Source organism: Kwoniella newhampshirensis, chromosome 14, assembly GCF_039105145.1.
Source record: "Kwoniella newhampshirensis strain CBS 13917 chromosome 14, whole genome shotgun sequence".
NCBI classification, from domain to species: Eukaryota; Fungi; Basidiomycota; class Tremellomycetes; order Tremellales; family Cryptococcaceae; genus Kwoniella; species Kwoniella newhampshirensis.
The window spans coordinates 205393-231997 of NC_089967.1; the positions used below are offsets into that span (position 1 = coordinate 205393).

General features: G+C 51.7%; 10 protein-coding genes across 10 annotated transcripts; 3 read left to right on the plus strand and 7 right to left on the minus strand.

Annotated features, from left to right (window-relative positions):
- Positions 1–153: 153 nt before the first annotated feature.
- On the minus strand, positions 154–3879 carry IAR55_006435 (uncharacterized protein; the record flags this gene model as incomplete). The annotated part of the gene is made up of 9 exons (XM_066949518.1): positions 154–559; positions 625–871; positions 989–1145; positions 1220–1491; positions 1595–1674; positions 1729–2083; positions 2257–2428; positions 2505–3075; positions 3332–3879. 9 exons carry the CDS (start codon positions 3877–3879, stop codon positions 154–156), a joined length of 2808 nt encoding a protein of 935 aa, XP_066799812.1.
- Positions 3880–4137: 258 nt separating this feature from the next.
- On the minus strand, positions 4138–5511 carry IAR55_006436 (uncharacterized protein; the record flags this gene model as incomplete). The annotated part of the gene is made up of 5 exons (XM_066949519.1): positions 4138–4303; positions 4424–4698; positions 4913–5138; positions 5340–5374; positions 5443–5511. 5 exons carry the CDS (start codon positions 5509–5511, stop codon positions 4138–4140), a joined length of 771 nt encoding a protein of 256 aa, XP_066799813.1.
- A 405-nt stretch (positions 5512–5916) lies between these two features.
- Positions 5917–7183, plus strand: IAR55_006437 (uncharacterized protein; the record flags this gene model as incomplete). Its single annotated transcript, XM_066949520.1, has 7 exons — positions 5917–5975; positions 6037–6052; positions 6157–6244; positions 6333–6356; positions 6458–6610; positions 6704–6752; positions 6916–7183. 7 exons carry the CDS (start codon positions 5917–5919, stop codon positions 7181–7183), a joined length of 657 nt encoding a protein of 218 aa, XP_066799814.1.
- A 1749-nt stretch (positions 7184–8932) lies between these two features.
- On the minus strand, positions 8933–11461 carry IAR55_006438 (uncharacterized protein; the record flags this gene model as incomplete). Its single annotated transcript, XM_066949521.1, has 9 exons — positions 8933–9487; positions 9543–9618; positions 9674–9744; positions 9804–10267; positions 10320–10372; positions 10423–10516; positions 10588–10987; positions 11104–11299; positions 11367–11461. The coding sequence occupies 9 exons, from the start codon at positions 11459–11461 to the stop codon at positions 8933–8935; spliced, it is 2004 nt and encodes a 667-aa protein (XP_066799815.1).
- A 719-nt stretch (positions 11462–12180) lies between these two features.
- On the minus strand, positions 12181–14456 carry IAR55_006439 (uncharacterized protein; the record flags this gene model as incomplete). The annotated part of the gene is made up of 6 exons (XM_066949522.1): positions 12181–12351; positions 12444–12635; positions 12699–13184; positions 13295–13533; positions 13810–13987; positions 14112–14456. 6 exons carry the CDS (start codon positions 14454–14456, stop codon positions 12181–12183), a joined length of 1611 nt encoding a protein of 536 aa, XP_066799816.1.
- Positions 14457–15000: 544 nt separating this feature from the next.
- IAR55_006440 (glutamate decarboxylase) lies at positions 15001–17496 on the minus strand (the record flags this gene model as incomplete). The annotated part of the gene is made up of 15 exons (XM_066949523.1): positions 15001–15033; positions 15090–15207; positions 15270–15377; positions 15455–15770; positions 15820–15886; positions 15936–16053; positions 16103–16156; positions 16205–16336; positions 16395–16462; positions 16526–16780; positions 16873–16929; positions 16987–17047; positions 17110–17137; positions 17209–17339; positions 17411–17496. The coding sequence occupies 15 exons, from the start codon at positions 17494–17496 to the stop codon at positions 15001–15003; spliced, it is 1632 nt and encodes a 543-aa protein (XP_066799817.1).
- A 609-nt stretch (positions 17497–18105) lies between these two features.
- On the plus strand, positions 18106–19545 carry IAR55_006441 (uncharacterized protein; the record flags this gene model as incomplete). Its single annotated transcript, XM_066949524.1, has 4 exons — positions 18106–18707; positions 18775–18821; positions 19019–19310; positions 19434–19545. The coding sequence occupies 4 exons, from the start codon at positions 18106–18108 to the stop codon at positions 19543–19545; spliced, it is 1053 nt and encodes a 350-aa protein (XP_066799818.1).
- A 167-nt stretch (positions 19546–19712) lies between these two features.
- On the minus strand, positions 19713–21453 carry IAR55_006442 (uncharacterized protein; the record flags this gene model as incomplete). The annotated part of the gene is made up of 5 exons (XM_066949525.1): positions 19713–20256; positions 20356–20543; positions 20711–21168; positions 21318–21382; positions 21440–21453. The coding sequence occupies 5 exons, from the start codon at positions 21451–21453 to the stop codon at positions 19713–19715; spliced, it is 1269 nt and encodes a 422-aa protein (XP_066799819.1).
- Positions 21454–21929: 476 nt separating this feature from the next.
- Positions 21930–24347, minus strand: IAR55_006443 (uncharacterized protein; the record flags this gene model as incomplete). Its single annotated transcript, XM_066949526.1, has 4 exons — positions 21930–23389; positions 23450–23663; positions 23728–24120; positions 24180–24347. The coding sequence occupies 4 exons, from the start codon at positions 24345–24347 to the stop codon at positions 21930–21932; spliced, it is 2235 nt and encodes a 744-aa protein (XP_066799820.1).
- A 386-nt stretch (positions 24348–24733) lies between these two features.
- IAR55_006444 (uncharacterized protein) lies at positions 24734–26576 on the plus strand (the record flags this gene model as incomplete). The annotated part of the gene is made up of 10 exons (XM_066949527.1): positions 24734–24821; positions 24907–24950; positions 25015–25090; positions 25154–25285; positions 25482–25570; positions 25634–25788; positions 25877–26156; positions 26214–26324; positions 26376–26466; positions 26521–26576. 10 exons carry the CDS (start codon positions 24734–24736, stop codon positions 26574–26576), a joined length of 1122 nt encoding a protein of 373 aa, XP_066799821.1.
- Positions 26577–26605: the final 29 nt, after the last annotated feature.

The following is a 26605-nucleotide window of genomic DNA, read 5'->3' on the forward strand; positions in this document are numbered from 1 at the left end:
ATTTCAATGTCGCGCATCACCTCCACCCGCGTCGTTCGCTCCCTGAGTCACGTGGTTCCCCTTATGGGACGGCATTCGCGGCACATTATCAGACGCGATTGCAGTGAGACATATCCAGAGATGCATGTACTACACCTCTCCTCCTCTTCGGTCTCAAGCCGTGACTCGATCGTCCACTACCACCTCTTCCTCCTCGCCTTCATCATCTTCCTCGTCTCCTTCTCCCGCTTCCTCACCTTCCTTCTCCTTGCCACTGCCTTTCCATTCCCTGTCTTCCCCTTGTAAAGTCTTGCCGATTTGATGCCATGTGGACGTTTCCTCCCTCGTCACTTCTCGAAGGACCATCGTCGCATATGTGCTGGCTCCTAATGTCAATTCGATCTTCAGTGCTTGGAATTTGCCTTCTGGGTCATTGGGAGCGGGAGGGTTCAGACCCAATATCGCGTCTTCGTCAGACTGGACGAGTGCAATGTCCGGGTCGGTGTATTGGATGTGAGACCATGTGAGAGCGAGCGGTCGAGATACCATTCGTCGATATGACCCAGGAAGGGAGTATTCCCTGCGGTAGTGCAAGGCGTCAATGGGTAGTCCTCCAGGGGCACCTCGTGTTAAGACTCAACATACCTCTGCTCCCGACGCATTCGATGAGGATCCAGACCATCTGCTTTTAACATCTTCTCATACAGCTCTCCCACCGCACCACTAGGATACTCAATATCAAACCCTGGCAGCGGCACGACAACGTCGAAGATCGAGTAATTGGGCAGGTCCCCTTCAGTCAGCTGCTTCACATCAGGTGAAGAGGATGTTTGCCATTTCCGAACAGGTTTGCCTCGTTTATCTTTGGCATGCGCAGGGATGGCGTCGAGGTCTAAAATGGCATTGGTCAGCAATGCAGTCGTACCCTCCCTGTACCGTGACACAGCTGTCCATGATGAGAAAGGCAGGAAGGGGGAAGGTCTGCAATGATTGGGACATCACTACTCACCAGGCTCATCGCCCTCAGCCTTCGCTGCAGCGTCGACAAACACCAAATCTCCGACTAACGGCTCTGTCGCTGACATCTTGATCCGCTCAGAGACCACCAAGTTCCACACGTAGCTCTGATAAGCGTGGACATACATAGTCCTGAGGTTTCTTGGTATCTACAGGACCGCCAAATCAGCAACGACTCGTATTTCGCCTTGCTCCAGATCAAAAGTGTAATCGAAATACTCACGCAAGCTAAAGCTCCGAGCTTATCTTCCGTTCTTCCCATTTTCTTCCAATGCTCCCATATGCATCGCTCGGCAACGCCTCTCCGAGGCATAAGCTCTAAAGCCTTCATGTAGTCACCATCCTCCAGCCATGCCAATCTCGCAACGGTGCAATCCGGATGCTCCCCTTCTCTCAAGCCGAGTAGGGAATCGACCGCTTGAGACCACTTCGATCGCAGGATCATCAAACCTGTGATATGTGTCGGCATGGAGGAGGTACCGAACCGTTGCATTCCTGTATGCGGCAGTCAGGTCAGCTCGCTGTCGTTTGGCGAAACAAGGGTAGCAACAGATGTGGTAATTGAATTGTAAGGACGTTCCACGAAGCGGGCACGCACCATAAAAGTTGATGAAGCCACGATCTCTGACCGAAGTCAGTGTTTTGTCGATCTCCTCTTTGCTTTCCGCTTGAACGTTTCTATACCGCGAAACCAATCAGTGACTGGATTGCTTGGTCGACGTATATGCTCACCTGAGAGTGATCACGAATTGGTTCCCCTTCAACATCCCCAGTTCCAAATACCTATCATCGTAAGACAAGTCGCCAATCCTGACACCCCTATCACCTCTCTCCCCCAAAGCTTTCGCCTCGTCCTTCCATCCCTGCCTGACGCCATTTGCGGCTTTCCACACAGCTTGTAGATTCCGTCCGTTCCGTCGAAGACATACTCTCTGGACCGTGACTGCTCGCTTATCCTTGGTACCGCAGACCGTGAGATCTTTAGGTGAAGCGTTGAACAATCGGCCGAGATGGTTGAGGGCGTCCATTGTCTCTCGGTTGGATTTATGCAAAGTGAAATGGATGTATTGAGGGAGTTTGCCTTGGCCTGAGGATAGAAGAAGGTGTTAACGATGTCCCTTCAATAAGGTCTCCATACTTGGGCAGCACTTGAAACGAGGCTTGACCTTTTTTCGTGCTTCTCAACATGATGAAGTCTGGAGACAGATGAATGATTCTGGAATAGCACGGGGTTGTGGGGCCAAGAGCTAAGACACTCACTTGAATCTTGTCTTCGATCCTGTCGGCCCCCACGATTCCCGCTCGCCCACTTGATCACCAGTCGATGGCCAGTCTCCCCCTTCACCTCCTTGCTTGAGCTTTCGAACAATCCGTTGAAAAGCTCCCTGAGCATCTGATGCGCTGCCGTTCGTTCCTCTTTCGATATGATCGGCTGCCGACGATTTCCTCCATCAGTTTTGCTCTCATACCCGAAAAGATAATAAGTAAGGAAGCTTGTTTGCGCTCACCTGAGAAAGGACTTCTCTGTCATCTTCCGCGGCCCAACCACCTCCACTCCTTCCCCCGCCTCTTCCACCTCTTCCACCTCTACCTCTGCCTCTATCTCTCCCCTGACCTCTACCGCCTCTACCTCCCCTCTGTCCTTGATCTTTCGGCTCTTCTCCTCCGCCCGCTGCGTTCATCGCATCTTCTTCGTTATCCCCCACAAGGGCGGTCGATTTTCTAGATCCGCCCCATCCAGCATCAGATTTGGGCGGTGGATCTTTCCCTTCCACCAGGAGAGCATGAAGCGCGATGATCGTTTCGTCGGATAAATGAGGACGTAATTTCGCAGCAGTTGTTCCTGTCCACAACTTGTGAGATGGGAGAGATTGTAGATTCTCAGGAAGAGGTGTCTCCTCAGCCTGCGGTCCCGCTTCGATGGATGAGGCAGCGTTAGCGGCTGCTTCTTCGCTGAGTTTCTCCTTTCCTTTTGCGTTGGAGGCAGAGGCGGTGGTGGGCTCGGTCGGTTTGCCGATATCCTTGAGATGGACCACTCGACCATCAAGTCCGACTTCGTTTACTATGAAGTCTGTGAATCTGCATAAAATTGACAGAGTCAGCACATGCTCGGTAAATAGTCATTCATCAACCTTCGCAAACGCCCCAACACCCTCATCGAGATGTGTGAGCTCTGCACATCTTGTGCGCTCCATGCCAAGTGAGATTTCTTACGCGGCAAGGCTCCCATCGTCTGCTCTGCACGAAGAGCCCCTACCAGGCTCCCCAAGTTCACCATCGAGATTGGCCCCTGCCAGCACCTTCATTGACCTGATAAAGCAATTATCTCCCTCACCTCTGCTTGATAACCCCTTTGACACCCTTCACCCCTCTCCCCGCAAATCCTCTAATCCCACATTCTTCCTCACCTACGAACCCTCTTCTCTCCTCCAGATCAATCTTGATCCCCGTCACCAGCTCCAGCGAAGGCGGTAACATCGGTAATTTGGGTTTCAAGCCCAGACGGGAGACGGGTTCGGGTAGACGACGATGTGAGGCGTTCAGATGATCTGTGGGCCCGGGCCCGGAATTGAATGTTGAAGTCCGCGCTGGAGTAGATTCGGATTGGAGGATGTTCGTGGCCATGGCAGTGGCAGTGGTCGTGATGGCTTCTGTGTCAGCGGTGGGAATAGGCACGATTGAGTTTCCTATTTCTGCTTTGGGGATGTGCGTTGAGGTCAACTCGGAATTGACGGCTGATTGAACATCCTCAAGAGCTGTCGAAACTATAACCTCTTCATCCTCCACTCGGGATCGTTTGGCATTGATTCGCTCTGCGTCGCCAAGAGACACTTCGTCCTCCGCAGGACGTTTTTGTGTGATATCTGCACTTGGCGTGGACATCTCTACTGATAATGACACGAGATCAGAGTGTGAGGTGAGTGTCGATGTGCAAGCCAAATGTCACAATGAGCTGATCCTCCCAGGTAACTCGTACAAACTAACGCAGAATCTGAAATTTCAACTCTTAACCTCGCGACACGTGGCTTACGATACCCGGCGTCCTCATTTTCAACTGACAAGCGATGAACGCTGTCGATTCACCAATGTATATGCATGACCAGTCGTTACTTCTCCCGTTGTACGAGGTGGCTACATAGCCTAATCCTCCTCCATGCCTTCTTCGAGCGCCGCCTTGGCCGCCGTCTCTGCCTCCGCCAACAGATCTGCTGGGACGGCTGCGTGTTTGTTGCCCGATTCTGAGCAGATCCAAGTCATTTCCAGCTCAAAGTCTTTGTCCTTGTTGTCATCGTGGACGAGGTATATACTATTCAGCGTGATAGTCAGATCCGGTACAGGTTGAGATATCAAGGAGCAGGAGAAGAGGAAGACAAGTGATCAGCCACTGCATTTTCACTCATGGATGAACTTCACTATGCCCACTCACATTCTCGCAATCTCCTTGACGGCCTCTCTCACACTGATACCCGGTTGTCCTTCCGCCTCCTTAGAGACGATCTTCTCCAACTCGGTCTTCGCCAAAGCTTTTCCTTTGCCCACCGCACAAGCTCTGTATCCGTAGTACACTCCCGAGGGTTCGATGCAGAACAGTTTAGGTCCGGTCTTGTCGACTCCACCGAGGAGAGTTGAAAGACCGAATGGTCGGACGGAACCATAGCATGTGTATGCTTGAAGGAAGGCGGACAGGCGGTCGGAGAGGATCTGTGTGAGCAAACAGTGACCGAATTAGGGAAAGGTCCAATAGGAGTGAAGGGGAGGTAGCGAGTGAGCACAAGAATGATATTGTAGAGCAACGAAGGTCATGATTTGATAAGCGAGGGTGAGGAACAGAGGGCAGGACGTGATGAAAGTAGGACATTCGGAGTCAGCTCCTCATGTCCACAACCAGAACACAAGGAAACACTCTGAAACCCACCTGAACCGTCACTGGACTATTGTAATTATCCCTAAAACTACTCGCTTCATCTCGCCCTCTGCTCGCCAAAAACTTGCCATCCGCTAAAAGTCCCGCACTAGCCATCCCGATATGTTCGTCGAGCGAGGCGATCCGTCGATTCGCCCCTTTGACGAGGAGTTTGGAGTGAAGGAGTCGTTCGACACCGAGGACTACACCGTCTGTGCATCGAAGACCGATTGCGACGCTATGTTGTTGAGGTAGGCGTAACGGTGAAGCGCGATAAGGTGCAAGTTATTTATGGTGGGTCGTTGATGAGAGCGAGATGACCATGCATGCAAGTACGAGATGGCGGTTGGTCGAGGAATAAAGCAGAGGTGGGAAGGCGTTGAAGAAAGAAATCGTCAGCGTTGATCTTCATCTGTCTCCAGTACTTATGGACGCTCACCCTGCAGCTTCGACGGCCTTGTTGGCATATTCGACCTAGAGAGATGGTCAGCGGTCAGCGGCCGCTGTCACGGTGATATCGCAGCAAGCAAGACCCCACTCACCTGGAACAGTCGTCCATCAGGCGAATATGTTGAGACGGACAGATCGTATCCTGTGCCTATTGATGTCATCGTGGGGTGTCGAGGCTAGGTAGAGCTGCGATCGAGTTGATGGAGAGAAGGTGAAAGTGATTGATCGTTCTGGGTGAGTATATGAAGCAGTGAGATGAGCTGCTCGTCGTTGTGATTGCACTGCTGAACACATGTCAGCAGTAGTCTCTCAGTGGTCGGTCAGACTCAACGAATGACCCAACGACGAGTGAGCGAGACGCGCGTTGCAGACTGGTGGGAGAACCGATCCTCCACCTCAAGAATGCCACGTCACAGCCTGAACCCATCTTATCACCGGATTTGTTGACAATGAGCGACTAACTGGATGGTATCGACCAGCTGATGCAAATACATGAGAACGACGTTCCAGCTCACAGACAGCGCCAGACGCAACCTCGACCGCGGTGTGTGAGATCGTCGTTTGAGATGAGACTCAACGAGAACACCGTGATCTATGGGGATCGTGTCATCCTTGTGCCATATCGGTTCGTCGTTCTTCGTACTGTACTGACGTTTGACTCTCTACTGATCCCGCGTCGGTTGCAGGGCTGAACACGTTTCTGTGAGTTGTTGCCAGCTATCTTGAAGAACGTTCGACTGGGACTGCCTCAAGGACAAAGATGAGACATATCAGGCGAGGCTGATGGCCGAATTGGGCGGTGGCAGACGTACCACGAATGGATGAAATCGCCTGAACTGTTGCAACTCACAGCTTCAGAACCGCTGAGTTGGCAAGAGGAAATGGAGATGCAACGTGGGTCGGGCTACATTCTGACCTGCGAAGAGAGGCTGCACTTGCTATCGTTTTCGGATTGCTGATCGAGACCGTGTTCCATACGCAGAAAAATGGCATCTCGACGAAGACAGTGAGTCGAACCTCCTCGAAATGGCGCCGGAATATGCCCATCCCGCTCGACTCTAACCGTTCCCGGCGACCAGACGACTGACGCTCAATTGTCCACGATAGAACTCACGTTCATCCTCCTCGAACGACCTCCGTCATCAACTTCGATAATTCTCCCAGCCGAAGAATTGCACAGCTGCAGGATGGTAGGCGACGTCAATCTGTTCTTGCCAGATGGTTTGGAAGGCGATGGGGAATGTGAAATTATGATAGCGTGTGAGTCACCGTCGTACGACTGTGTTCGTTGCTTCTCGTGGAGGGGTCGCTGGGATATGTTCAAGCTGAAATCGATCTGGCGTTTCCATCTAGCCAAGGAAGATAGACGGAGAGGATTCGCTCGTGAAGCGTTGTCATTGTTGTAAGTGCTCTGTTTTCATCTCTATCCCCTCAATCTCGAAGTGGACAGCCCCCCCCCCCTTTCTGTTTGGTACCTTCTATTTATGTCTGTATCGGCCCGACCCTCAACATGGTTCGCCAATCAAGCCCAAACTGATTAATCCTTGGCCTGCCCATTCACCCAGCCTATATTACCTCACCACCACACTCCCCCTCCCTCCCACATCTCTCATCGCCAGAATAGGATCCGCGAACATCCCATCCATCACCCTGTTCCGCAAACTCGGCTTCGTCATCACAAAACATGTCAAGGTGTTTGACGAGGTAGAACTTCGTTATTCTGCAGGTGCGATGGAGGATTCGGTCGATATTGCAGGCTTGAAGCTGGGTGCTGTGGAAGTATTCGATTGGGAGAATGTCAGTTTGGAGGGTAGGAAAGGGAAGTACGACTAGCGTCAAGGGTCAGTAAATCCCGGTAGGATTGGATCTCAGGACCATATCGAGTGAAGGAGAAGGCCGATTCAGCCAGAGGGTCACATGGGGCAAACCGGATGTCTGATATGTTGTATGATTTCGATAAATGCATAATCTCATTCCATCTACCCCTCTCACACCCTCAAGATGCTACTGCCCTTCTTCCTCTGTCACCAAACCCAGCGAAACGATCACACCCGTCGCCGCCTTCTCAGCGACCTTTCGAGCATCTGCGCCGGCATGGAGTTCTTTTTGGATGAAATGGGCTTTGATCTCTTTTGCTCGGGCGATCTGCGGTCGGGGTAAAGGTGGATGACGAGCGAGCAATGGTCGGGAGAAGGGAGTTGACGAGGCGATGCAGAGATAATCGGTTTGGGTCAGCTCAATTTTTATTCTGATGGTTGGACCCTTTCTGCTACAGGAACAGTATATCCCTTGCTGCTCGATCCAAGGTTGGATCGACGTTTCCTGCACCTCGTGCTCACACCCATTCGCCTCACACCCCAACCTCCTCCCTTCCGATTCGACACAGCCACGAACCCAATCGCCCAATCACCCACTCACCTCCTTCGTCTTGTGCAAACACTCCATGTAATCCTCCTTGGGAGCGACGCAATCGGATGGTTTCTCAGCGTTAGCGTAGCACTGTGCAGTGGAGGAGATAGCGGTTCACATCAGCGACGCGTTCGGCCATATGTCCAGGATGAGAGCCAAGACGACGGAGGCGAGAGGAGACAGAAGAGCGAGTAGTGTGGGATGTGGGATGAGGCGTTGTCGAGGTGGTCTCTCGGCAGGAGGAGACACCGGGTAGAAGGAGAGGTTCGTGGTCATTTGAATTGACTTGAGACTCACTTTAGAGAACTCTTGCCAGAAAGGAAAACATCTCGTTCGACCTAAGGTCATCAAACCAGCAATCAGTATACTGATCGTGTACCATTATCTGAACAACGTCGTCTCCCCTCCCTCTGTCTTTCCCTCTCTCCATGCAGACGATATCTCCCCTCCCAGCAATGCATGTCGGACCTTCACCGCCTTGATCTCGAGCCATATGGATTGGGACGTAGCGACGATACGATTCTCGAAGATATTCGAGCGGATGATGGAGGAGAGTTGTGTCTGTATTGTGAGATGAGTAAAGGAGGGACATACCACCTGTATAACCGAAACCCGACTAGATCCCAGATACATTAGTACGGATATGGCATATACCAGAGGCAGACTTCACTCACGGCCATAATGAGTAGATTGAGTGAGGGGTTTGTTCGTTGTATATGCAATTGAGAAAGTATGTCTTGTGGATGATGGATGACCTGTGTCAACGAACGAGCTTTGGTTCGTCGGTCATCTGGCTCGCTCGAGCGAAGTGAGGGTGATACGGGATCAATTGTCAATACATTTTACCCACGTCATCTGTTGTTGTCTCTGTACCCAGCAATGATGCAAATCATCAGCATAACCTGCATCGTAATTCATCATGCAACTGTCCATCTTATACTATAGACACAATCGACATTGATAGCAACACATATGAAAGCGTGGAAAGGAGAGTGGAGTCGAGATCGACGGAGAGGAGTCCATTACTTTTGGGATGTGACACGAAGAGAATGAAAGGGGGTTTGGAGAAATGCTGTTCTATCTTACAGCTACATGTTGACGAACGGAGTGGGACGTGCGGGAACGAGCAGAGACGAACTTGACGAATTTGGAGATCAAAATAGTGACAAACGTCTAAAGGAACTGAGCACGGAATGCTCGTCTCTTTGATCGCTTGCAGGCTTTGGTACTCGTAGACTTCGCCGGACTGATACCGGTCCCTGCGTTACTCAAAGTTGGAGAGAAGCTGGTGGCGTCGGAGCCGCTCGTAGATGTAGGGAGAACAACGTCTGACTCGGGTCCGGTGGCTGTTGCTGCGTCGGTGCCGGTAGCCTGCGCGGAACCTGAGGTAGCGGGCAAGGAAGAAGCGGATCCTGCAACGCTACTAGAACCTAAAGGAGCGACCGCAGATGCGGAGCCAGTCTCAGCGACCGCCGTGGAGTTGACTGCTGAAACGGTGCTTGACACAGCACTCGCAGTCGCATTCGCGGAACTCGTGGCAGCAGCCGAAGTGGCATTGGCGCTGACAATGAGATCTCCAGGAGAGGCCGTAGCGTTGGCAGTGGCAGGAACGGAAGCAGCCGACACAGAGGCAGAAGTGGAAGGAGAGCTAGTGGCCGAGGTGGTAGTATTGGATGCGGTGGCGCCACAGAATCCTCCCGAGGCAGCGACGTCGGCTGTCACCCACACCTAACCGACAAGATGTCAGTGGTATGGCCTCATTACTAACGACATCGAGACTCACAAATGGTTGACCAGTCGTCCACGTGACGGTGAGAGCACCGGAAGCGTCAGTGGTACCATTAGTGCAAGAAAGTAAGCTGAAAGGGATCGTCAGTTGGCTGCTTCCCTCACATCGGATCTCCGGCAACTCACTCTACGACAGCAGCTGAGTCTCCCAACTGAGTACCCTTGATGGTCCATGTCCCGGTTCCAGAGGCTCCGCGCTGAGGATTGGTAGGTCAGTAACCATTCGAGGCTCAACACTCATCGGTACGTAATTCACATTCGTCAAGACGATCAAAGCCTCCTCCCGCTTCAAAGCGATGTCATTATTCTGGCTGGCTAAGACAGTTGCCACGACGTTGTGGAATTTACTGTTGCTGCCCAAGGTGCCTCTGATCTTGTTTAAAGTCGTGATCCTCTTGTAGGTCTCGCCATCTGTTCCGTAATTCCCGTACAGCCACAACGCCTCTCTGTTGTCCGGATCCGCAGAACCATCCGCGATATCCTGCTCAAGACCGTAGTAGACCGTTGGAATACCGCCATACATGAAGTTGCCGACGATGGCGTTGTACACGAGGAACTTGTCGGATGTACGAGAGTTGAATCGAGGTTGATCTTGGTTGTCCAGGAAGTTGCCGATGACCGTTGGGTCGGGGTAGTATTGCGCAGCTTGGCTGATGTAGTAAGACAACGTAGACATGGTTTTGCCACCACTGAAGACAGCAGCGAGACCATATAGCATGCCTGCGAACGAGTCAGCACTGGTTTTACAGTCATTTAGTCGTCGATGACTCACCAAAGCCCCAAACGGAATCGATGCCAGAGTCACCTTGGTATGATGCGGCGTACCTGTCGTTTTATGTCAGCTCAGTTGCGCTCGTTGCACATTTCTAGCTCACTGAGTGTCGTCACCGGCCACTTCGCCGATGCAAAAGGTCCCAGCTTTCTGACAGAACTCGTGCTGGAAGCTCTTTGGCATGTGCTTGCTTGCGTCTGTCGAAGGTGTTAACATGTGTCAGCTCGCTCACACCGTTAGACTGCGGTAACAAAAGAGCTGAACCCACCAATTCGGAAACCGTCAATTGCATAATCGCTGACATATCCGCCAACCCAATCATACAAAACACTAGACACTGCGTCCGACTCCTGCTTGAGATCCATCAAAGCCACACCGTTGTTATCGTCTCCTGTGGCCATCCAACAGATCTGTTCCGATGTATGGTTACCCCAGTCAATCCCACATCGAGGATGATAATCGGCCGGATCCTTGAAGAGCAAGCTACCATTATCGTCGGATGCTAGGGTGGCGGCGTCGAGAGAGTAGGATGTGGAAGCGAGTCCGTTGATGGCGATATCGACCATGAGATACATTCCTCTGGAGTGGAGAGCGGAAGAGAGTGCTTTGAGGTCAGAGTCTGTACCAAAGTGAGGATTGAGCTTGGTAGGATCGGCGGTCCAGTAGCCCTATATGTAAGTTCGGTGATGTCAGCTTTCGACCCCGGCTGTGAACAAGGTTGAATTCACGACCAGGGGGGACGACTCTTGGTTTTCAACCCAAGAAGAGACGAAGCGGGACTCACATGATATGCCTCTCCGTACTCTGTAAAGCCCTCAAGGTTCAAAGCGGTCGGACTGATCCAGATCGCATCAAATCCCATACCTTGAATGTAGTCAAGCTTGGAAATGACGGTCTGCCAAGTTCCGCCGCAGTAACTACGATCACCAAGGGCGCATGGCGTGTTGTCTGAAGGAGGGGCGAACCGATCTGTGATGAGTCTGTCAGGCAAAAGTCAGCCTTGCAATCCCTTACAAGTTGCAAGAGAGACTGAGAATGGCTGCTGACTGATAGATGGAGCGAGATCGCCATTCGTCTTTGGTCGCAGCTCGAGCGAGTGCAAGGAGGGGAAGCAGGGTGATGAGCTTGACGAGGGCTGTCATGGTGGACGAGGTGCAGTGCAAGGGTTGGGGGACGAGAGTGATGAGATGTCGTTCAGGAAGGATTGAACAGAGAATGTGGGATAGTTTGAAAGAAAAAGGATAGGCGGCTGTGACTGATAAACGGATGATAGAAAGAGAGAGAGAGAGAGAGAAAGAAAGAAAGAAAAGAAGAAGAGAGATCGTTCAACGATAATCGAGCAGGTTTTTTATATGCCATTCCTTTTTCCTGGATGGAATGATCACACACACATCCGTCCCTGGGATGAAAGGACAAAGGGGGGGATGTACAGCCTTGAGGGTGACGACGAGGAGAGTGCAAGATCATCCAACGTTCCCAAGAACAAAAAGGCATTGGTCCGTGCGTGGACGTGGGATGGGCGCAGTCAATCATTCACACTCACATTTTTGAGGGGTACAACCATCCGCCCGAGTATCAAGGCATGCATAATCCCAGATAGCATCTGCCAGGATGCACAGAAGGAGCCAAATCCCAGTGGTTGTACGTCTCCCGTAGATCGGAATACGATTACACATGAAACAGTGACTAGAGAGGGGAAGAACAAAGGCGGTGTTTCAGATTATACAATTACATGACAAGTCACTGTCCTTTCATCACCGCCACACCGTCCATCCGATAATCTTTTTTGTGTATGTGATGAAGAAGCAACACGCCACTGACGTGGCATACCATGTCCATCTAATTCCATTCCTATGCACATCTAGCAAAACTCCTTCCAATCATTCGCCTGTTCCCAAGCGTACGCTACTCTGTAGATTGTGGGCTCGGAATAAAACTTGCCAACGATCTGCATCCCGACTGGTAGTTTGACATTCTCATCCAGCAGACTGGGCAAGAAACCGATCGGCATACTGAGAGCTGGCATTCCGGTCTGAAGCGTGACATGCAATGCACATCAGTATGGCTAAAGCGTTGCCCCTTTCCCCCTGCTATCGTCGAAGAGGAGATGAGGGGACAACGCACCAGATTGAAGGCCGACGTGTTCATTGAGACGCCCGCTGCATTTCTCATCAAGTCTCTGATGGATGCGTCCGGGTCAGGCAGCTTGGAGGCGAGCATGGGTAAAGTCGGAGTGATGAGGACATCATACTTGTCCAAAGCGGCATAATACGAGTCGCGCAACTTGCGCACAAGATTGGTAGCTTTACCCATGAGCTGAACTATCCATCAGTCTTGACTGGAATGAGACTTGAAATGCAAGTTTCGAATAAGACGCACCGATGGTGGGAGATGTTCCCATCCCCAAGCTCCATTGATGAGCGTATTGAGCCCTGAACAAAACATCTTCTCTTCGACGCTTCCCCGCTTGAGTGGCATCATCTTATCCGTCAGATCGTTCAGACACAGACCCCTCCTTCCACTCCCCTTCCCTAACAAAGTGTTTGTCGCACTCAGTCGTCCTATCACAGCCCAGATATCTGGAGCATCCTTGTGGAAAGGGACCGAGACCTCTTCCACCGCCTCTGCCCCTAGATCTTTGAACGCCTCTGCAGCTTTGAGCACCAACTCGCTGACTCGAGGATCGTGCAGTGGCCGATTGAGCGATTCTGAGATGATACCGATTCGTAGACCTTCGACGCCTTGTTTGGTCAGGGTCGGATAGTCGGGGACATCCCCAGGGAAGGGACAACCAGCTTGGGAGCGATCGTCGATGCCATCGGCGCCAGCTATGGCTTGAAGCAGCAGGGCATTGTCGAGGACAGTCTGGGCGTCGTCAGGGTTGTCAGCATTAGATCCCATGGAGAGGAGGCAAAAGACATGCAGTCGAGCCATGGGGCTGAAACAGAGAAGGCAAGCTTCTCTATCCCACTCACCTTGGTCATAGGCCCAGTATGGTCCAATATCGGCTCCAGGCTTGCTATCCCAGTATATGGCACCAAACCCGTTGTGGCTTTCATGCCGACGATCCCATTCTGAGCAGCAGGAATCCGGATTGAACCACCTTGATCACCACCAACCCCGAGATCCACCTGTCCTCGACCGACAAGGACGGCGGTTCCAGAGGAGGATCCGCCTGCGGAATAGCCCGGAGCGTAGATGTTGGAAATGGGGCCTGGGAGGGAGGGAAAGCAGTAGAAGAGGCGGTATCAGGTAGACGGACAGTGTGACGCAGCAGAGGGAGAGAAAAGTGAGAGGAGTCGGTTTGGAGAGGCAGGACAGTCGGAAAGGCGAAGAGGAAACAAGGCAGACAGACGTATGAGTGCAGACAGAGAAGGCATTCGAAGCATGGCAGAGAGTTTCAGCACGTAGATAAGGAAGAGTCACAGAAGATGGGAATCACCATCCATCAGCTATCGTCCTCCATTGATATTGTAGTCGACCCACTCACCCGTAGCCGCCGAACACGACACACCCCACAGCGACAAGTTTTCGCAAACCCCTTTCCCCTTGATCACCCCTCCCGCCTCTAAGATCCTCGTGACGACCGTCGCGTCAGTGTTGGGGATCCAGTCCTGGATGACGTCGGTGCCGAGCAGACATGGGACGCCTTTGAGGGCGATGTTGTCCTGTCAGGCAGGATCAAGACTCTGATCAGCTCTGCTGACTCTGAGCGGTGATGAATCGATCCGATTGAGAGCGAGCATAGAATCCTGGCAGCGCTCATCGCGAGATTTGAAATCCTGGATTCACCTTCAGACAAACCGTTTTCCCTTTCAACAGTCCCCCTCCACCACCAGCTGCTTCCCCTCCAACAGTGACCTTCCAAGCCCATGCTCCCCACTCATTCTCCGCCTTCGAAGGACGGAAAACTTCGTTCCGAGGGAACCTCTCTTCATCGACCTCGGGCACATAATCATCCATCTTGTCCACTTTGTCCCATATCTCCCATATCCCAGCGAGGAGGGAGGTGTAGTCGGACAAGTCGGATGGGGTCGACGGTGGATTGAGGTTGAGCTTGGTGAGGGTGGAAGATACGGATGAGCAGGTGATGGGGTTGCAAGGGGACAGAATGTCAGGTGCGAGCGTTGAGGACATCTTGGTTGGAACAATGTTCAAGATGAGAAGGGAGATGGAAGTGGACCGGCCTGTGGCGAGATAAGTTAGGACGATGACTGAGAACAAATGAATGAATTGAGAAAGTGAACTTGGATTGCTTCAAGGCAAGCAAGGTCAACGACCCGATTGCTATATTGCCAGGTCTGAATCTCACGGATGAATCCGATACATTCTGCAGAAAGACGACATCGCGCTAGTTGATATCGACCTAAGCTTATCTGTATTATCGGTTCCTTCCGGGATAGACACCGACGACTGATCAGACTCGGAATTGGCGAACATGACCGAGACGTGCGTCCGGACTATTCTTGGAAATGAAGCGAATAGAGCTCAATGGAGGCCACAACGATGATAGAGACTCGGCTCGAATGCTGCAAAGTCGGTGCTCATACGCATCGGAAAACTGCCCTTTCCAGTCCAAGAAACGCTGTGACCATCTGACGTGATTGCATGATATCATTTTTGACTTCCTTTTGTGTCTCTGCACAGTATGTACAGGCGTTCCTCGATGCCTTCTCCCTTTCTAACAAGTCTTCGCGTATGTCGATTGGTTGTTCTGCACATCAAATGATCAGCTGCACCATCTTGATTCAACCGAGACAAAGGACCCACTGAAATGTGCTCTGTGTCAAGCTGTTCAGTCTTGTCACCAATGTCAGACTGCTTTGTACGTCTAGCAGCGATGGACATAGAGTAGGAAGGTCCAGCGTCGGAGAACAGTTCCTCAGTACTGCATTCAGATATGATTAGTCCCAAACCCTCGATATTGCCTTGGGCGACCATATCACTCACACTTGAATGATATCCTCGATCAATTTTCGAGCAAGATCTCCAGAAAGAGATTCTCGGACGACGACTCGGAGGATCTCAGTGTCCTCGCAGTTGGGTGCGAGAGGGTAGCTACGAGCACCAGAAGTCAGCACATAAAGCCCGCGACCGACTGTTATGGCCGACTCTTTTCACGGGATAACACTCACTTGGGCACAATCCATCCGATGCTCCTCAACTGCAGCTGAATCCACTCCTGCTTGACATTCGGGTACTTTGCCTTGGTTTCATCGCTGAATCTGAATGAAACGACCGGCAATCCCTCGGTGTAGTACGTCGCGTCATCAACATCGACGGTGGCCGCCTTGAGGACCTTCTGGGCAGCGTTTCCTCCAGCCTTGGGGTTATGAACCTGCGACAGACATGTGAAGTATCCTGAGCCTTCGAGAGCTCGAGAGATGAGTCGCGCTTTGGCCAAGTTATTGTCCATAATTCGCTTGTAGCCTGAGAAACCGAGGTTGAGGACTGAAGCTCTGTCAGCGGTCTGCTGCCCCGATAGAGGGAACATGCTCACAGGTGAACATTTGCGCAAGGATAGGGTGGGCGGGACGACTGAAGTTGAGGTTGAATGAGTAGTCGGTCTGCCTTGAGATCAGCACCGCTTGCAGTAAACGAAGAGGGTTGACTTACAGCACCCAGGTAGTGCAGCTCAAAGATCAACTCCTTGGGGAGATACTCGGCACTCCTCCAGATGATCCATCCGACACCGACGGTGCTCATACCGTACTTGTGTCCTGATGCGTTGATACTGCTTGTGTGTCAGCCGCTGCCTCCCTTGCATCCACGTAATAGCTCACCTCTGAACTCGGGGGATCTTGAAGTCCCATTTATAGTCTGGGTATGCAAATGGACTACGTCGATGTTAGCCATGGCGGTACGATGCAGCCAGCACGACTCACGCAACGAAACCGCCTGAAGCGGCATCCACATGGATAGGGATACTGATGCCAGTCTCTGCTTCATACTTGTCGAGCTCGGCGGCCATTCCCTCCACGGACTCGAAAGACCCAGTATAGGTAGATCCGAGGATACTGCGATGCGTCAGCACAGCTGTTCGGAATGAATCTCGAAATATTGAGTCTAACTTACACGAAGATACCGATGGTGTTTTCGTCCACGTACTCCATCGCCTTCTTAGGGTCCATGACGTATCCACTCTGCCGAACGTACGTATCAATTTTCAGCAACTCTCTTCGACTGAGCACAGAACAACCGCTCACCTCCTTGGAGATCGGGACCAGTTTGGCGTCTACCTCGAAGTACCTGGCGAACTTCTCCAAAGCAACCTGTGCCTCGGCACCCATAACGATGTTGGGTCCAGGATTGTGGATGTCCTTGCCCTTGGCTTTCATACGCTCTTGCCACTGACGCTTGAGAGCAAGACCACCGAGCATGATAGCTTCGGAGGAACCAGTAGTGGCTGTGCCCATAGCGGTGGCCTCCTTGGGTGCGTGCCAGAGGTGGGAGATCATGGACTGGTGGGAGCGAGCGTGAAGACAGAGTTAGGGTGAGAGGCAAGGGACGCAAATTAGGACGGCCCGCACGGTCGCACTACGTGATCACTCACGATGCATCGCTCGTGAATAGACTGCGCAGCAGGGTATTCATCTTGATCGACCAAGTTCTGCAAACCATGTCAGCTGTTTATCCCGCACACAGAGCACGACTTCAGGGAGTTCACCTTGTTGATGTTCTCATGCATAAGGGTGCTACACTCGTCGGGAACCCAGGTGTGGACGAAGCTGTGCAGAGAGACCGATGAGCAGATGCCACGTGAGAAGACCTCGCTGGGATGTTGACTCACGAAGCAAGGTTCATGTTGGGATTTCCATCTGTTCCGCATAAGCCAGTCAGTATCTCCTTTCGGCGCCTGTTATGGTACTGGGTGAAGGTTGCGACTCACCAAGAAGAAGCTCATCGTGCAAGATCTGGTAGACGGTCTTTGCGCTCACACCTGAATCAGGCATGCTGAATCGAGGGAGCTCGACCTCGACATCGTATCGAGAGGCATAAGGGATATCATGAAGGGTGGATCTGAGGCGTGAACAGAGAGAGTTTAGACGTCAGATCGGACAAGAGTCTCACAGGAGGAAGACGTTACTCACTGCTTGCCGTGAGTATGTTTTCTCGTTGGGTGATCCTTGGAGATCGCGATGAGCTTGTCAGCGTCGACGTGTTGAGCCAGAGACATGACGGGAGGGGCTGGTGGGGTGAAGGATCGATTTCAGGTGTTGAGAGGATGTGAAGAAGAAGTTCAGAGTCGAATCTATTCCGATTCTTGCTCAGCAGTGGATTCGACTGTGCAGCTCGAGGAAAAAGATGTAAGAATAACTAAAAGATCACGTTTCAACCACTCGTCATCGTTGTGTCCGTTGAAAAGTCACCAGTGCTACCAGTTGTTCTGCATCATCGACGTCACCGAGTTATTTTTAGTGTACACAGACACCGGTCACCAGGCCACGTGGCCTACGTGGCAGCTAGGTACGGGGTGCGACGTGCCGGATGTGTCTGGGAATGCCACTAAATCGATGAAAGAGATCTGGGATCCTCCTTTGAACAGACAAGGGGCGGCTTCTTTTCATTCAGCAAGGGGTGATATGCAGCGTTGAACACACTGAAGATTGAGAGACTATCTGAACAGCGGCAAATGGCCCGACTCACCACATAGATGCTCATACGCTCATATGCTCCTTCACTGATCAGGTCTCAATCGAGGCTCACATTGATCTGCCGGATCCAAGCTAAGCGTGACTGCGACTCACCTGTAAACCCACCGACGGGCATAGCTGAGGACATCACAATGGGCTGTTTCCGTTCCTCCGACGGATTGCATTTCAATCCTCTCTGGCACACCATCTCGATCCTGCTCGATGCCATCGCATTGGTTCTATTGATGGTCGTGTTGCTCTACAACGCGCCGCTGGATCACGTCCATTCGACCCTCGAGGGGAAAGTCGGCTTGAGAATGTGGTTGTTGACGGTGAACGAGACGAGTGGACCGCTGCATTATAGTGGACCGCCATTACATGTAGGCAAGGCGATTAGAGATCTTGCTCCGGATGCCGAGACGTCGATCCAGATAGAAGTTGAGTCACAGAGGGATGTCTCGGCTGGGGCGATAAGAGACCGTTCAAGTGCGGATGACAACGTAGATTCGCTGCAATCATACAGTGAACAGTCCACAGAGGTCGACGCCGGAGACGAAAGCGACCTGGCGACACGCGCAGATGTTGTCGCTCAGCAAAGCGGGCTCCACGCATACGGCTTCGGAATATGGGGATGGTGTCAATGGACCAACACCAATTGGCGAGGCGATGCGAAATGCACCAAGAAAGCATTCTGGACATTCCCCGATGATGCTGATGGGACTTGGGACTCAATCAACCAGATCAGATGGCCAGAGTGGGTGTGGAAACGTGCACCTTTGGAACTTGGTCAGACTGACGCTGATGTGATGACGGATACGCAGTGCTATCGCTTCTGCTTTGTCTGGGGTCTCGTTCTTGATTGTGTTTGGTGGGTCATTTCATACCCTGCGTGTGTAATCTAGTACAGTTGATCGTACTTTGTCCCCCGCTCTCATCTAGGAACAGCGATTATGACCCCCTCCGTCCCCTAGCTTCTTCAATCTCCCATACCCTTTGCTCATCGTACCCAAAGTACCTAACGCAGCGAATCACTAACTTACTCACCCTTGCCTCCAACCCCTCCAGCACCGGTGACAGTCCTCGGCCGTCTTCTCCTCCTTCTCATCTCCATCCGTTTCCCTGGCCCCTACCCGGCCCTAACGACCCCCTTCAATCACACCAAGTGGCCTTCTTCTGTCCGGAACTCGTATCAGACCAGCTCGGCGTGGGTTCTGAGGAGTTGGAAATACCAGCTCGTGGGATTCGCAGGCATGTTGTGTCTTGTCTTGCCTACTGTTGTTACGGTCTTGGTCGGAAGAGGGGATGTGAATGGGCAAGATGGGCCCATGAGGGGAAAGGTCGGGAATGGATTTAGTGTGTGAGTGCTATACCTCCTTCCGGTGTGGTTTGTCCTGTTCTCTTGTGTACGGGTCGATCCAAGTGAGGCGCGGTGTAGTGGACTGATACTGATGCGGATTGTCATACCAACTCCCAATCGCAGTCTCCTGGGCGCTTGGGGATGTACGACGGTGGCGCAGATACTGTGTATGTGGAATACCGGCTTGGTCATACGTCGACCTGGAAAAGAGAGGAGTAAGAAGTCCAAAGGATAAGCGGGTGGTCTGGCATCGTCCCACTTGATGACTGAACGTTGTACCTTCTATTATATCCACACATGTACTTGATCTGTATCCCATGTCGAATTGATGAACCACGACGCAATGCAATGAATGTCTACCTACTATGACTGAGATCCGAACTCATCTACCACTCTAAACATCTACTTTCCATCCCTCTTGGCTCTTCTCAACATCTCCCTTCTCTTCATCCCCGCTTCCACTCCGATCCCTCCAAACACCACACCCACGCCCAACCATTGACCCTTCGTCAAAGTATGCTCAAACACCACCACGCTGAGCAACATTGTGAACAGCTTTCGGGTCACAGTGACCATGACCAGAGTCAGACTGCCGAAATGCTGAATTGTCTCAAAGATGAAGAGTTGTCCCAGTCCACCGAGAAGAGCGTAGGCCAGAAGAGGAGGTAGAGCGGTGGGATGGGACATGAGGAATGAGATTGATGTAAGGAAGTCGGGTGGGGCCAGCGAGACGTGAGATGTAGGGAGGGTGGAGGAGGCGGATAGTGGAAAGGGAAGGTGGGACAGGAGGACTAGTGGATGAGCTGGTAGAGGTAGGAGGAGAGCCGGAAGAAGAATAAGCTGGGTGAGGAATGCCATGGTAAACATCATTTGTTGACCGGTGTACGAAGGATAGGTGGAGAAGATCTGATCTTGAGTGGAGTTGGTGAGACCGTCGATGAACAGGCTGCGAGGAGAAAAGGAGGGGAGTCAACTTTCATTCGTGGCGGCTTACATCACACCTGGGCAGGGTATGTGTCGTCCCTTGACGTAGCAGCACACTCACTTGATGCCCAAAAGACATAATCCCCAAGCACTATCGCTCCCTCCCTTCTTCTTCCCTTTGCTCTCCGCCATCAGCATGAAAAGACTGATTCCAACAGTGACGAGCGCGACGACGACGTATTTGTGCGGCGAGAAGCGACGTCGATAGAGAAAGACATTGAGGAGTAAGACTGGGATGAGTTTACATGACTGGGCAGAGAGGCGAATCAGCGGCTTGTCACAAGCACAACCATATGACACGATGTATCACCCGACTACACCAAGCACGAGTGAAAGAGAGGAGAAAGGATATTCGACCATGTCGAGAAGCAGTTCGTGTCGATTTCTTTTTGAATGATCGATCACACCGCACTCACCTTGCCCAATACCATGGTGGGATACGAGATATGTCCCAGAGCCAGAAACCCTATTGGACTCGCCATCGTCTGAAAGAGCGAGACTTGCAACAATAACACTGGTAGACTCTTCCTCCACGGCATCCCTGTGCTCTTCTCCCCTTTCTTTGACTTGCTCTCCGTCCTAACAACCCCGGGTCCCTCTATGACTCCGTTGGCGTGACCATTCTCTTTCTTCGTCCGGTTCTCGCCAATGCTGTTTTTCTTAATTGGGAAGAACTGTTTCAAGCCCACTATCTCGGCTATGCCTCGATGTAATTGTCCGTCTCGCCAAGCTTTGAACAGGAGGTAGATAAATGCTGAGAGAGAAGATGCGAGGGCTTGGGCGTAGTTGAGGAAGAGGGAAGAAGGGAATTTATCCCCTTTAGGTGAGGAGGACGAGTGGGCATGGTGCGATGCCGATGGGAACGGAGCTGACACTAAGTTGTGAGAAGGGTTCAGAGAGTCATTAGCGCGGATCGGACAAGGATCAGAAGAAGAGCTGGGCACGTCAAGAGGCGATGGTAAATGGCATGAGGACATGTACCGAGTATTGGTGACTATATTCAAGAGATATGACTCCACTCACATCGTTCTTGCGCTATGGCCCATAAGAGGAATGCAGCATATACTCCAGAAATACATACTCCAAGTCTGACACACACTATGAATGAGCTTCCACCCGCAGAACCTTCAAGAAGAGAAGCTCACCTCAAGACACCCATTTTCGTCGCGTTGCAAGTTGAACTTCAAGCAACCTGCGGGTCGAGCTCGGGAAACACGGTTCGTCAACTTGCACTGAAGATATCTGCGTTCCTTGCTATGTAGCTTCGTCCCCTCGCCCAGGATATTGCCTCGTCGATGCGATCTTAATGATGTCCGAATTGTGGGATCAAGCGTTGAAATGTGAAGAGCTCAAGACTTTGGCTTTGAAACGCGCTCGTCTTCCACGTGGAGCTCAACATTGAGTTTCAGTTGTTTCTGTCTGCCCTGAACGGTGGCGGTGGGAGGTCGGTACTTCGAGTGGCAAAGACAACTGAAAGGGAGGAGAAGGGAATGACAAGCATGCCTTGAAGCACATGTGAGATACATGATGGGGGAGGACATATCCGTCTTCTACAATGAGTCGCAACAGTTCCCGAGTGATACGTGACAACAAGAACAAAGTATACAACCTGGGACAAGATCAACCTTCTCGGCCTCATACCAACCGCCCTAAAGCCTCTTTCAACCCTTCCAGACCCAACGCTTCTATAGGGGCGAGGACCAACCTCGTCCAAGTCCCTCTCAAAAGCAAAAACCCGATGATCATCCACCACCAATCCCTGTCCCATTTATTCGTCACCACTTCTCTACTTCCAGTGGCCGACCTCACCAATCCTTCACTCGGTCCCACTCGCCCTCCTCCTCCTCCTCCTCCTCTTCCTCCTCCTCCTCCTCCTCCTGCTACAGAAGGCTTATGTCTCTGTGCCACTGCAATAGGGATCGTCGCGCTCCATGATCGAAGTCTGTTGAGTCCCAAGGCTCTTTCTAGACTATCTCTGAATGATTGGAGACGTAACATGAAGAGGAACAAAAGCGTCTTCATCAGATCTCTCTTCCTGTTTCGAGTATAGCGAGGACGGATGGACGACCCGTCTCGGACCGCTGGATAACCGAACCACGGATTAGAGGAAGAATACGCTGTGATCGGCTGAGCGGGACGTTCGCTGGAATGCTCGCTCGCTCCATTGGTCATTTCCACCTCAGATGTGGGTGGTTCAGTTAGTCCCTCGGGACTATCCTGATTTCGCTTTTCTTGTGAGACATCGACCGAGATGACCTTTTCATTCGAATCGGCTAAAGCGTCTCCGTTCATCTCCAGTTCAGTTGGCGAGTGATGCTCCAAACCTAATAATGTTGGAGATGTCTTGTATTGCTCCAAAACCTTCGCATGATGATGTTGCAGCTGATCCGAATAGGTCCTCACGGCGTCATTCTGAGCTAAATATTGGGGCACACCCAGGAGCCTCAACGGTGGTCGATCTCTTCTCGCAGAGAGAGGCTGGTTCTCGAGTATTGCAGGTCTAAGGACCCGTCTCGGTGGCGGTGGACGATCCTCCTCTTCTTCCTCTGAATCAGAATCCGAAAGCAGGTCGATATTCGCCAGTCGAGATGGCGATAAGTACAGGTGGAAATCTGAGAGAGATCGTATCCTTTGTAACGGTGATGGGGAATGACTACGAGATCCCGATTTATTCGTGCTACTTTGTCTCGACATGTTCGAACTCTTCAATGTGACAAGGCCGTCCTCGAGAGGTGAAACGTTCTCGCTATTTGGTGTGGCTTCCATCACCGCCAAACTCGGCGCGATCGGAGATTCTACTGCGTTTGCCACAGTTGTCTTCGGTCGGTTCGTATCTCTAGACTTGGTCATCCTCAATCCAGATCCGAAATGTCCCAATCTGATTCCGAGTCCGGAGAGGTTTGAGGCGTGGCTGTTCTGTCTGCTTGAAGCAGGGGTGTTGTTCCGAGCGGTGTAGTAGACATCGGCGATCGAGCTGCAGGATGAGGAACGAGAAGGGGCATGGGAGAGAGCGTCGTAGCTGGAGTGACGAAAAAAGTGGCTCAGAATGGGGTTATTTTGTGGGTCGAAAATGAATGGATCAGTACCGCCGTAGACTGCATATAAGGGAGTTCGTAAGCGATGAAGTCAATACTTCTTGATTGTATCTCACTTACTCCGCGGTAAATGATCGAAGTCGAATATCTCTTCCAGAGCTTCTTGGGTGTCCAGAAAAGCGACCTTTTCCAATGCTGAACGAGGAAGGACTCGCTTGACTATTCCCCACATACTCCGATGGGTCCATCCGGCATTCACGACATATACTGCCTCGATCATCCCGGGAAAATTGTTGTGCCCAACCGCCAGTAAGGTCGGGAGAAGTTCGACCTCCTGCGGATAGTTACAGATGAGCATGAGCTGGCCGCCAACTTCATCGGGACAGGACATAACTCACAAGGTTGCGATACCCCGCTCCAGCTGCGTCAACAACCAAGACCATGCCCTCTCCTCCCTCTCCTCGCGCCTGTCCTTTCTTCCCGGACAATTCCCATCCCCCTCTGACCCACCAGTCTCGCAAGACCCGTCGGACCATTTCCAATGCCCACCACGTCCATTCTTTCATTTCCCCCAATCCGCCTTCTGCATCACGGGCCACCTCCTTCACCGTCAGAACGCCGATAGGTCTGGACAGTCTGTCGGTGAAATGAGGTAACGGCAGGATGTAGAATAAAGACGAGTCGGTGTAAGGGGAAGAGCTGGGGATGGGGTTGTGTAGAGCTAGAGCGATTCGTTGGTTTAAAGCCGAGAGCAAGAACGCATGTGTTCTATCTTCATCGTATCGATTTCTCTGAGAGGATTTCAAACCCTTTCAGTCATCGGATCCAGGAATAGATTTGCCGAGCTTACTCGTAACGCCCTCCATATTGACCCCAAGTCATCAACCCATTCGTCCACGCCTGTCCAAGTCTCTTCATCCCATCCTTCTTGTGACCTCAGCAGCTCTGCATCTTCCCTCAGATCCGATTGCACCCGTTCCGTCAATGGGAGATAGTCTTGATATTCTTGGCGGGACATTTGGAAGCGTCTCTGATGAGGCAGAGGAGAAGAGGAAGATGACGTCCACGGTATTGACATTGTGACGATCCTTTCGCCGAGCTGAGAATTTGTTGAGGACTATGACCTTTGATGGACCCGAACCGATGCACAGCGTTCACATGGAGTAGCAGTATGGATGAATACTGTGGAGAGATGAACGATGTATCTGGTCGGCACCGCATCTCCTCTCTTTCTGTCCATGAAATGACCGGGCCCATCTACAACCGGGCGATCTTCGATTATACTTCATTTGATTCCGTCCCTATTTTGGATCCTGCATTTCAACTTACACGTACTCCTGGTGCTATCTCATTCCTCATCTCCATTCCACTCCTCTCGGCCACTCGAGTAGAGCTCAAGCGATCATGCTCCCCTCATCGCTCCTCCTCGTCTTGTCTCTACTGCTGCTGAGCGGTTGTTTGGCCGCAGAGTCACTATATAGCGTGTTGGGAGGTAAGTGGAGGGTGCCACGTCGACGAAGGTGGAGAACGCGTTGAGATTGAGAGCTTGCTGATGATGTGTCGTTACGGGTGTGTAGTGAAGAGGGATGCATCTGATGCAGATATCAAGAAGGCGTATCGGGTGAGTGTACCTCGTCTCCTGTCTTGGGGAGATAGACAAAGTGGGGCTGATCGACTTCGCACAGAAACTATCTAAAAAATATCATCCAGACATCAATCCCGATGAAGCAGCCCACGAACGATTCATAGAAGTAGCCAAAGGTCAGCTCGGCGCTTCGAGATGGAGCTCACAGAGCTGACACCTGTTCCTACATTCCCGCACAGCGTACGAGGTGTTGTCAGAGACGGAGACACGGACGATATATGATAGACATGGTGAAGAAGGATTGAAGCAACATGAGGCGCAGAAACAGGGTGGAGGACCACAAGATATGTTTGCGAGGTTCTTTGGGCAGGGTGAGTATTCGTGGGAAACGCACTGGCGAGGATTGCCTGGTCGAGTTGGAGTTCCAAGGAGCCAAAGCTCTAACAAGAGATTGTTGGACGAGCGGATCTCACATCGAAGGAGATGTGTTGGGAGCCAGAGGTGGACACGGGATCCATATTATGACCGAGGATGGAAGGACTAGGTTGACTGACTCGACTATCACAGGCGGCGGACAACAGGAGCAAAGAGGACCTGGACTGCTCACGAATCTAGAGGTATCGCTGGCGGATATGTATACCGGTAGAACTGTTGAGGTGGATTCGGTCCTAGAGAAAAGGCAGATGAGTCGCTCACGAATGTTTTGCTCTTTCTCGCAGTTTCAAATACCGCGCAAAATCATATGTACCCATTGTCATGGATCTGGCGCGGAGACCGATCGGGATATCCACGAATGCGACAGATGTGGAGGACGAGGTATAACAGTGCAGAAACATCAGGTCTTCCCTGGCATGTTCACCAATGTCCAAATGACGTGAGTGATTCCTTCTCCAGCTGCTTTTTTGTTGCCATCGGGACTAGCCAGCTGATAGGTAGATGTGACTGGACTCGCTGGTTGGCAGATGTCCTCACTGTGGTGGTAAAGGTAAACGAATAACGCGACATTGTCATCTCTGTCACGGAGGCAAGACAATCGACACGCAACATACCCTAGCTGTACATATACCTGCAGGAGCTCCTGAAGGGTTCGAAGAGGTCTTTCATGGTGAAGCGGATGAAGGTGTGGATTGGGAGGCTGGAGACGTTATCGTCAGAGTCAGAAGTAGGAAAGAGGACGTGGACGGGGGATGGGGAAGGAAGGAAAGTGGATTGTTGGGACGGGTGACGCTGAGTGTGGCCGAGGTGAGTGCGAGTATGCATGGTGTCAACATGAGTTAGACTGACAATGAACAATTTTAGGCGCTACTTGGATTTGAGAGGAACATGACCCATCTCGACGGACGGCAAATAACGATTGGGAGAAGAGGGACAACTCAGCCGAACGAAGTGGAAGTGATAGAGGGGGAGGGGGTGAGTATGACTTCTCGTGGTAACTTTGCATGTCTGACAGATAATTCCTAGATGCCTTCCTACATGGACGTACCACAAGGAGATTTGTACATCGAATACTCCGTGGTGTTTCCCGCCAAAGTATCAGAGTCAACGCAAGAGAGTAAGCGGAGAGTCTCCTGACATTGGGTAAAAAGCTGACATCGAGATGTCGCAGAGCTGAGAGACATCTTGGGATATACACCGCCCACCTCACGCCACGACGAGCTTTGATCTGTTATTCATACATAGAGTAGTGCTAC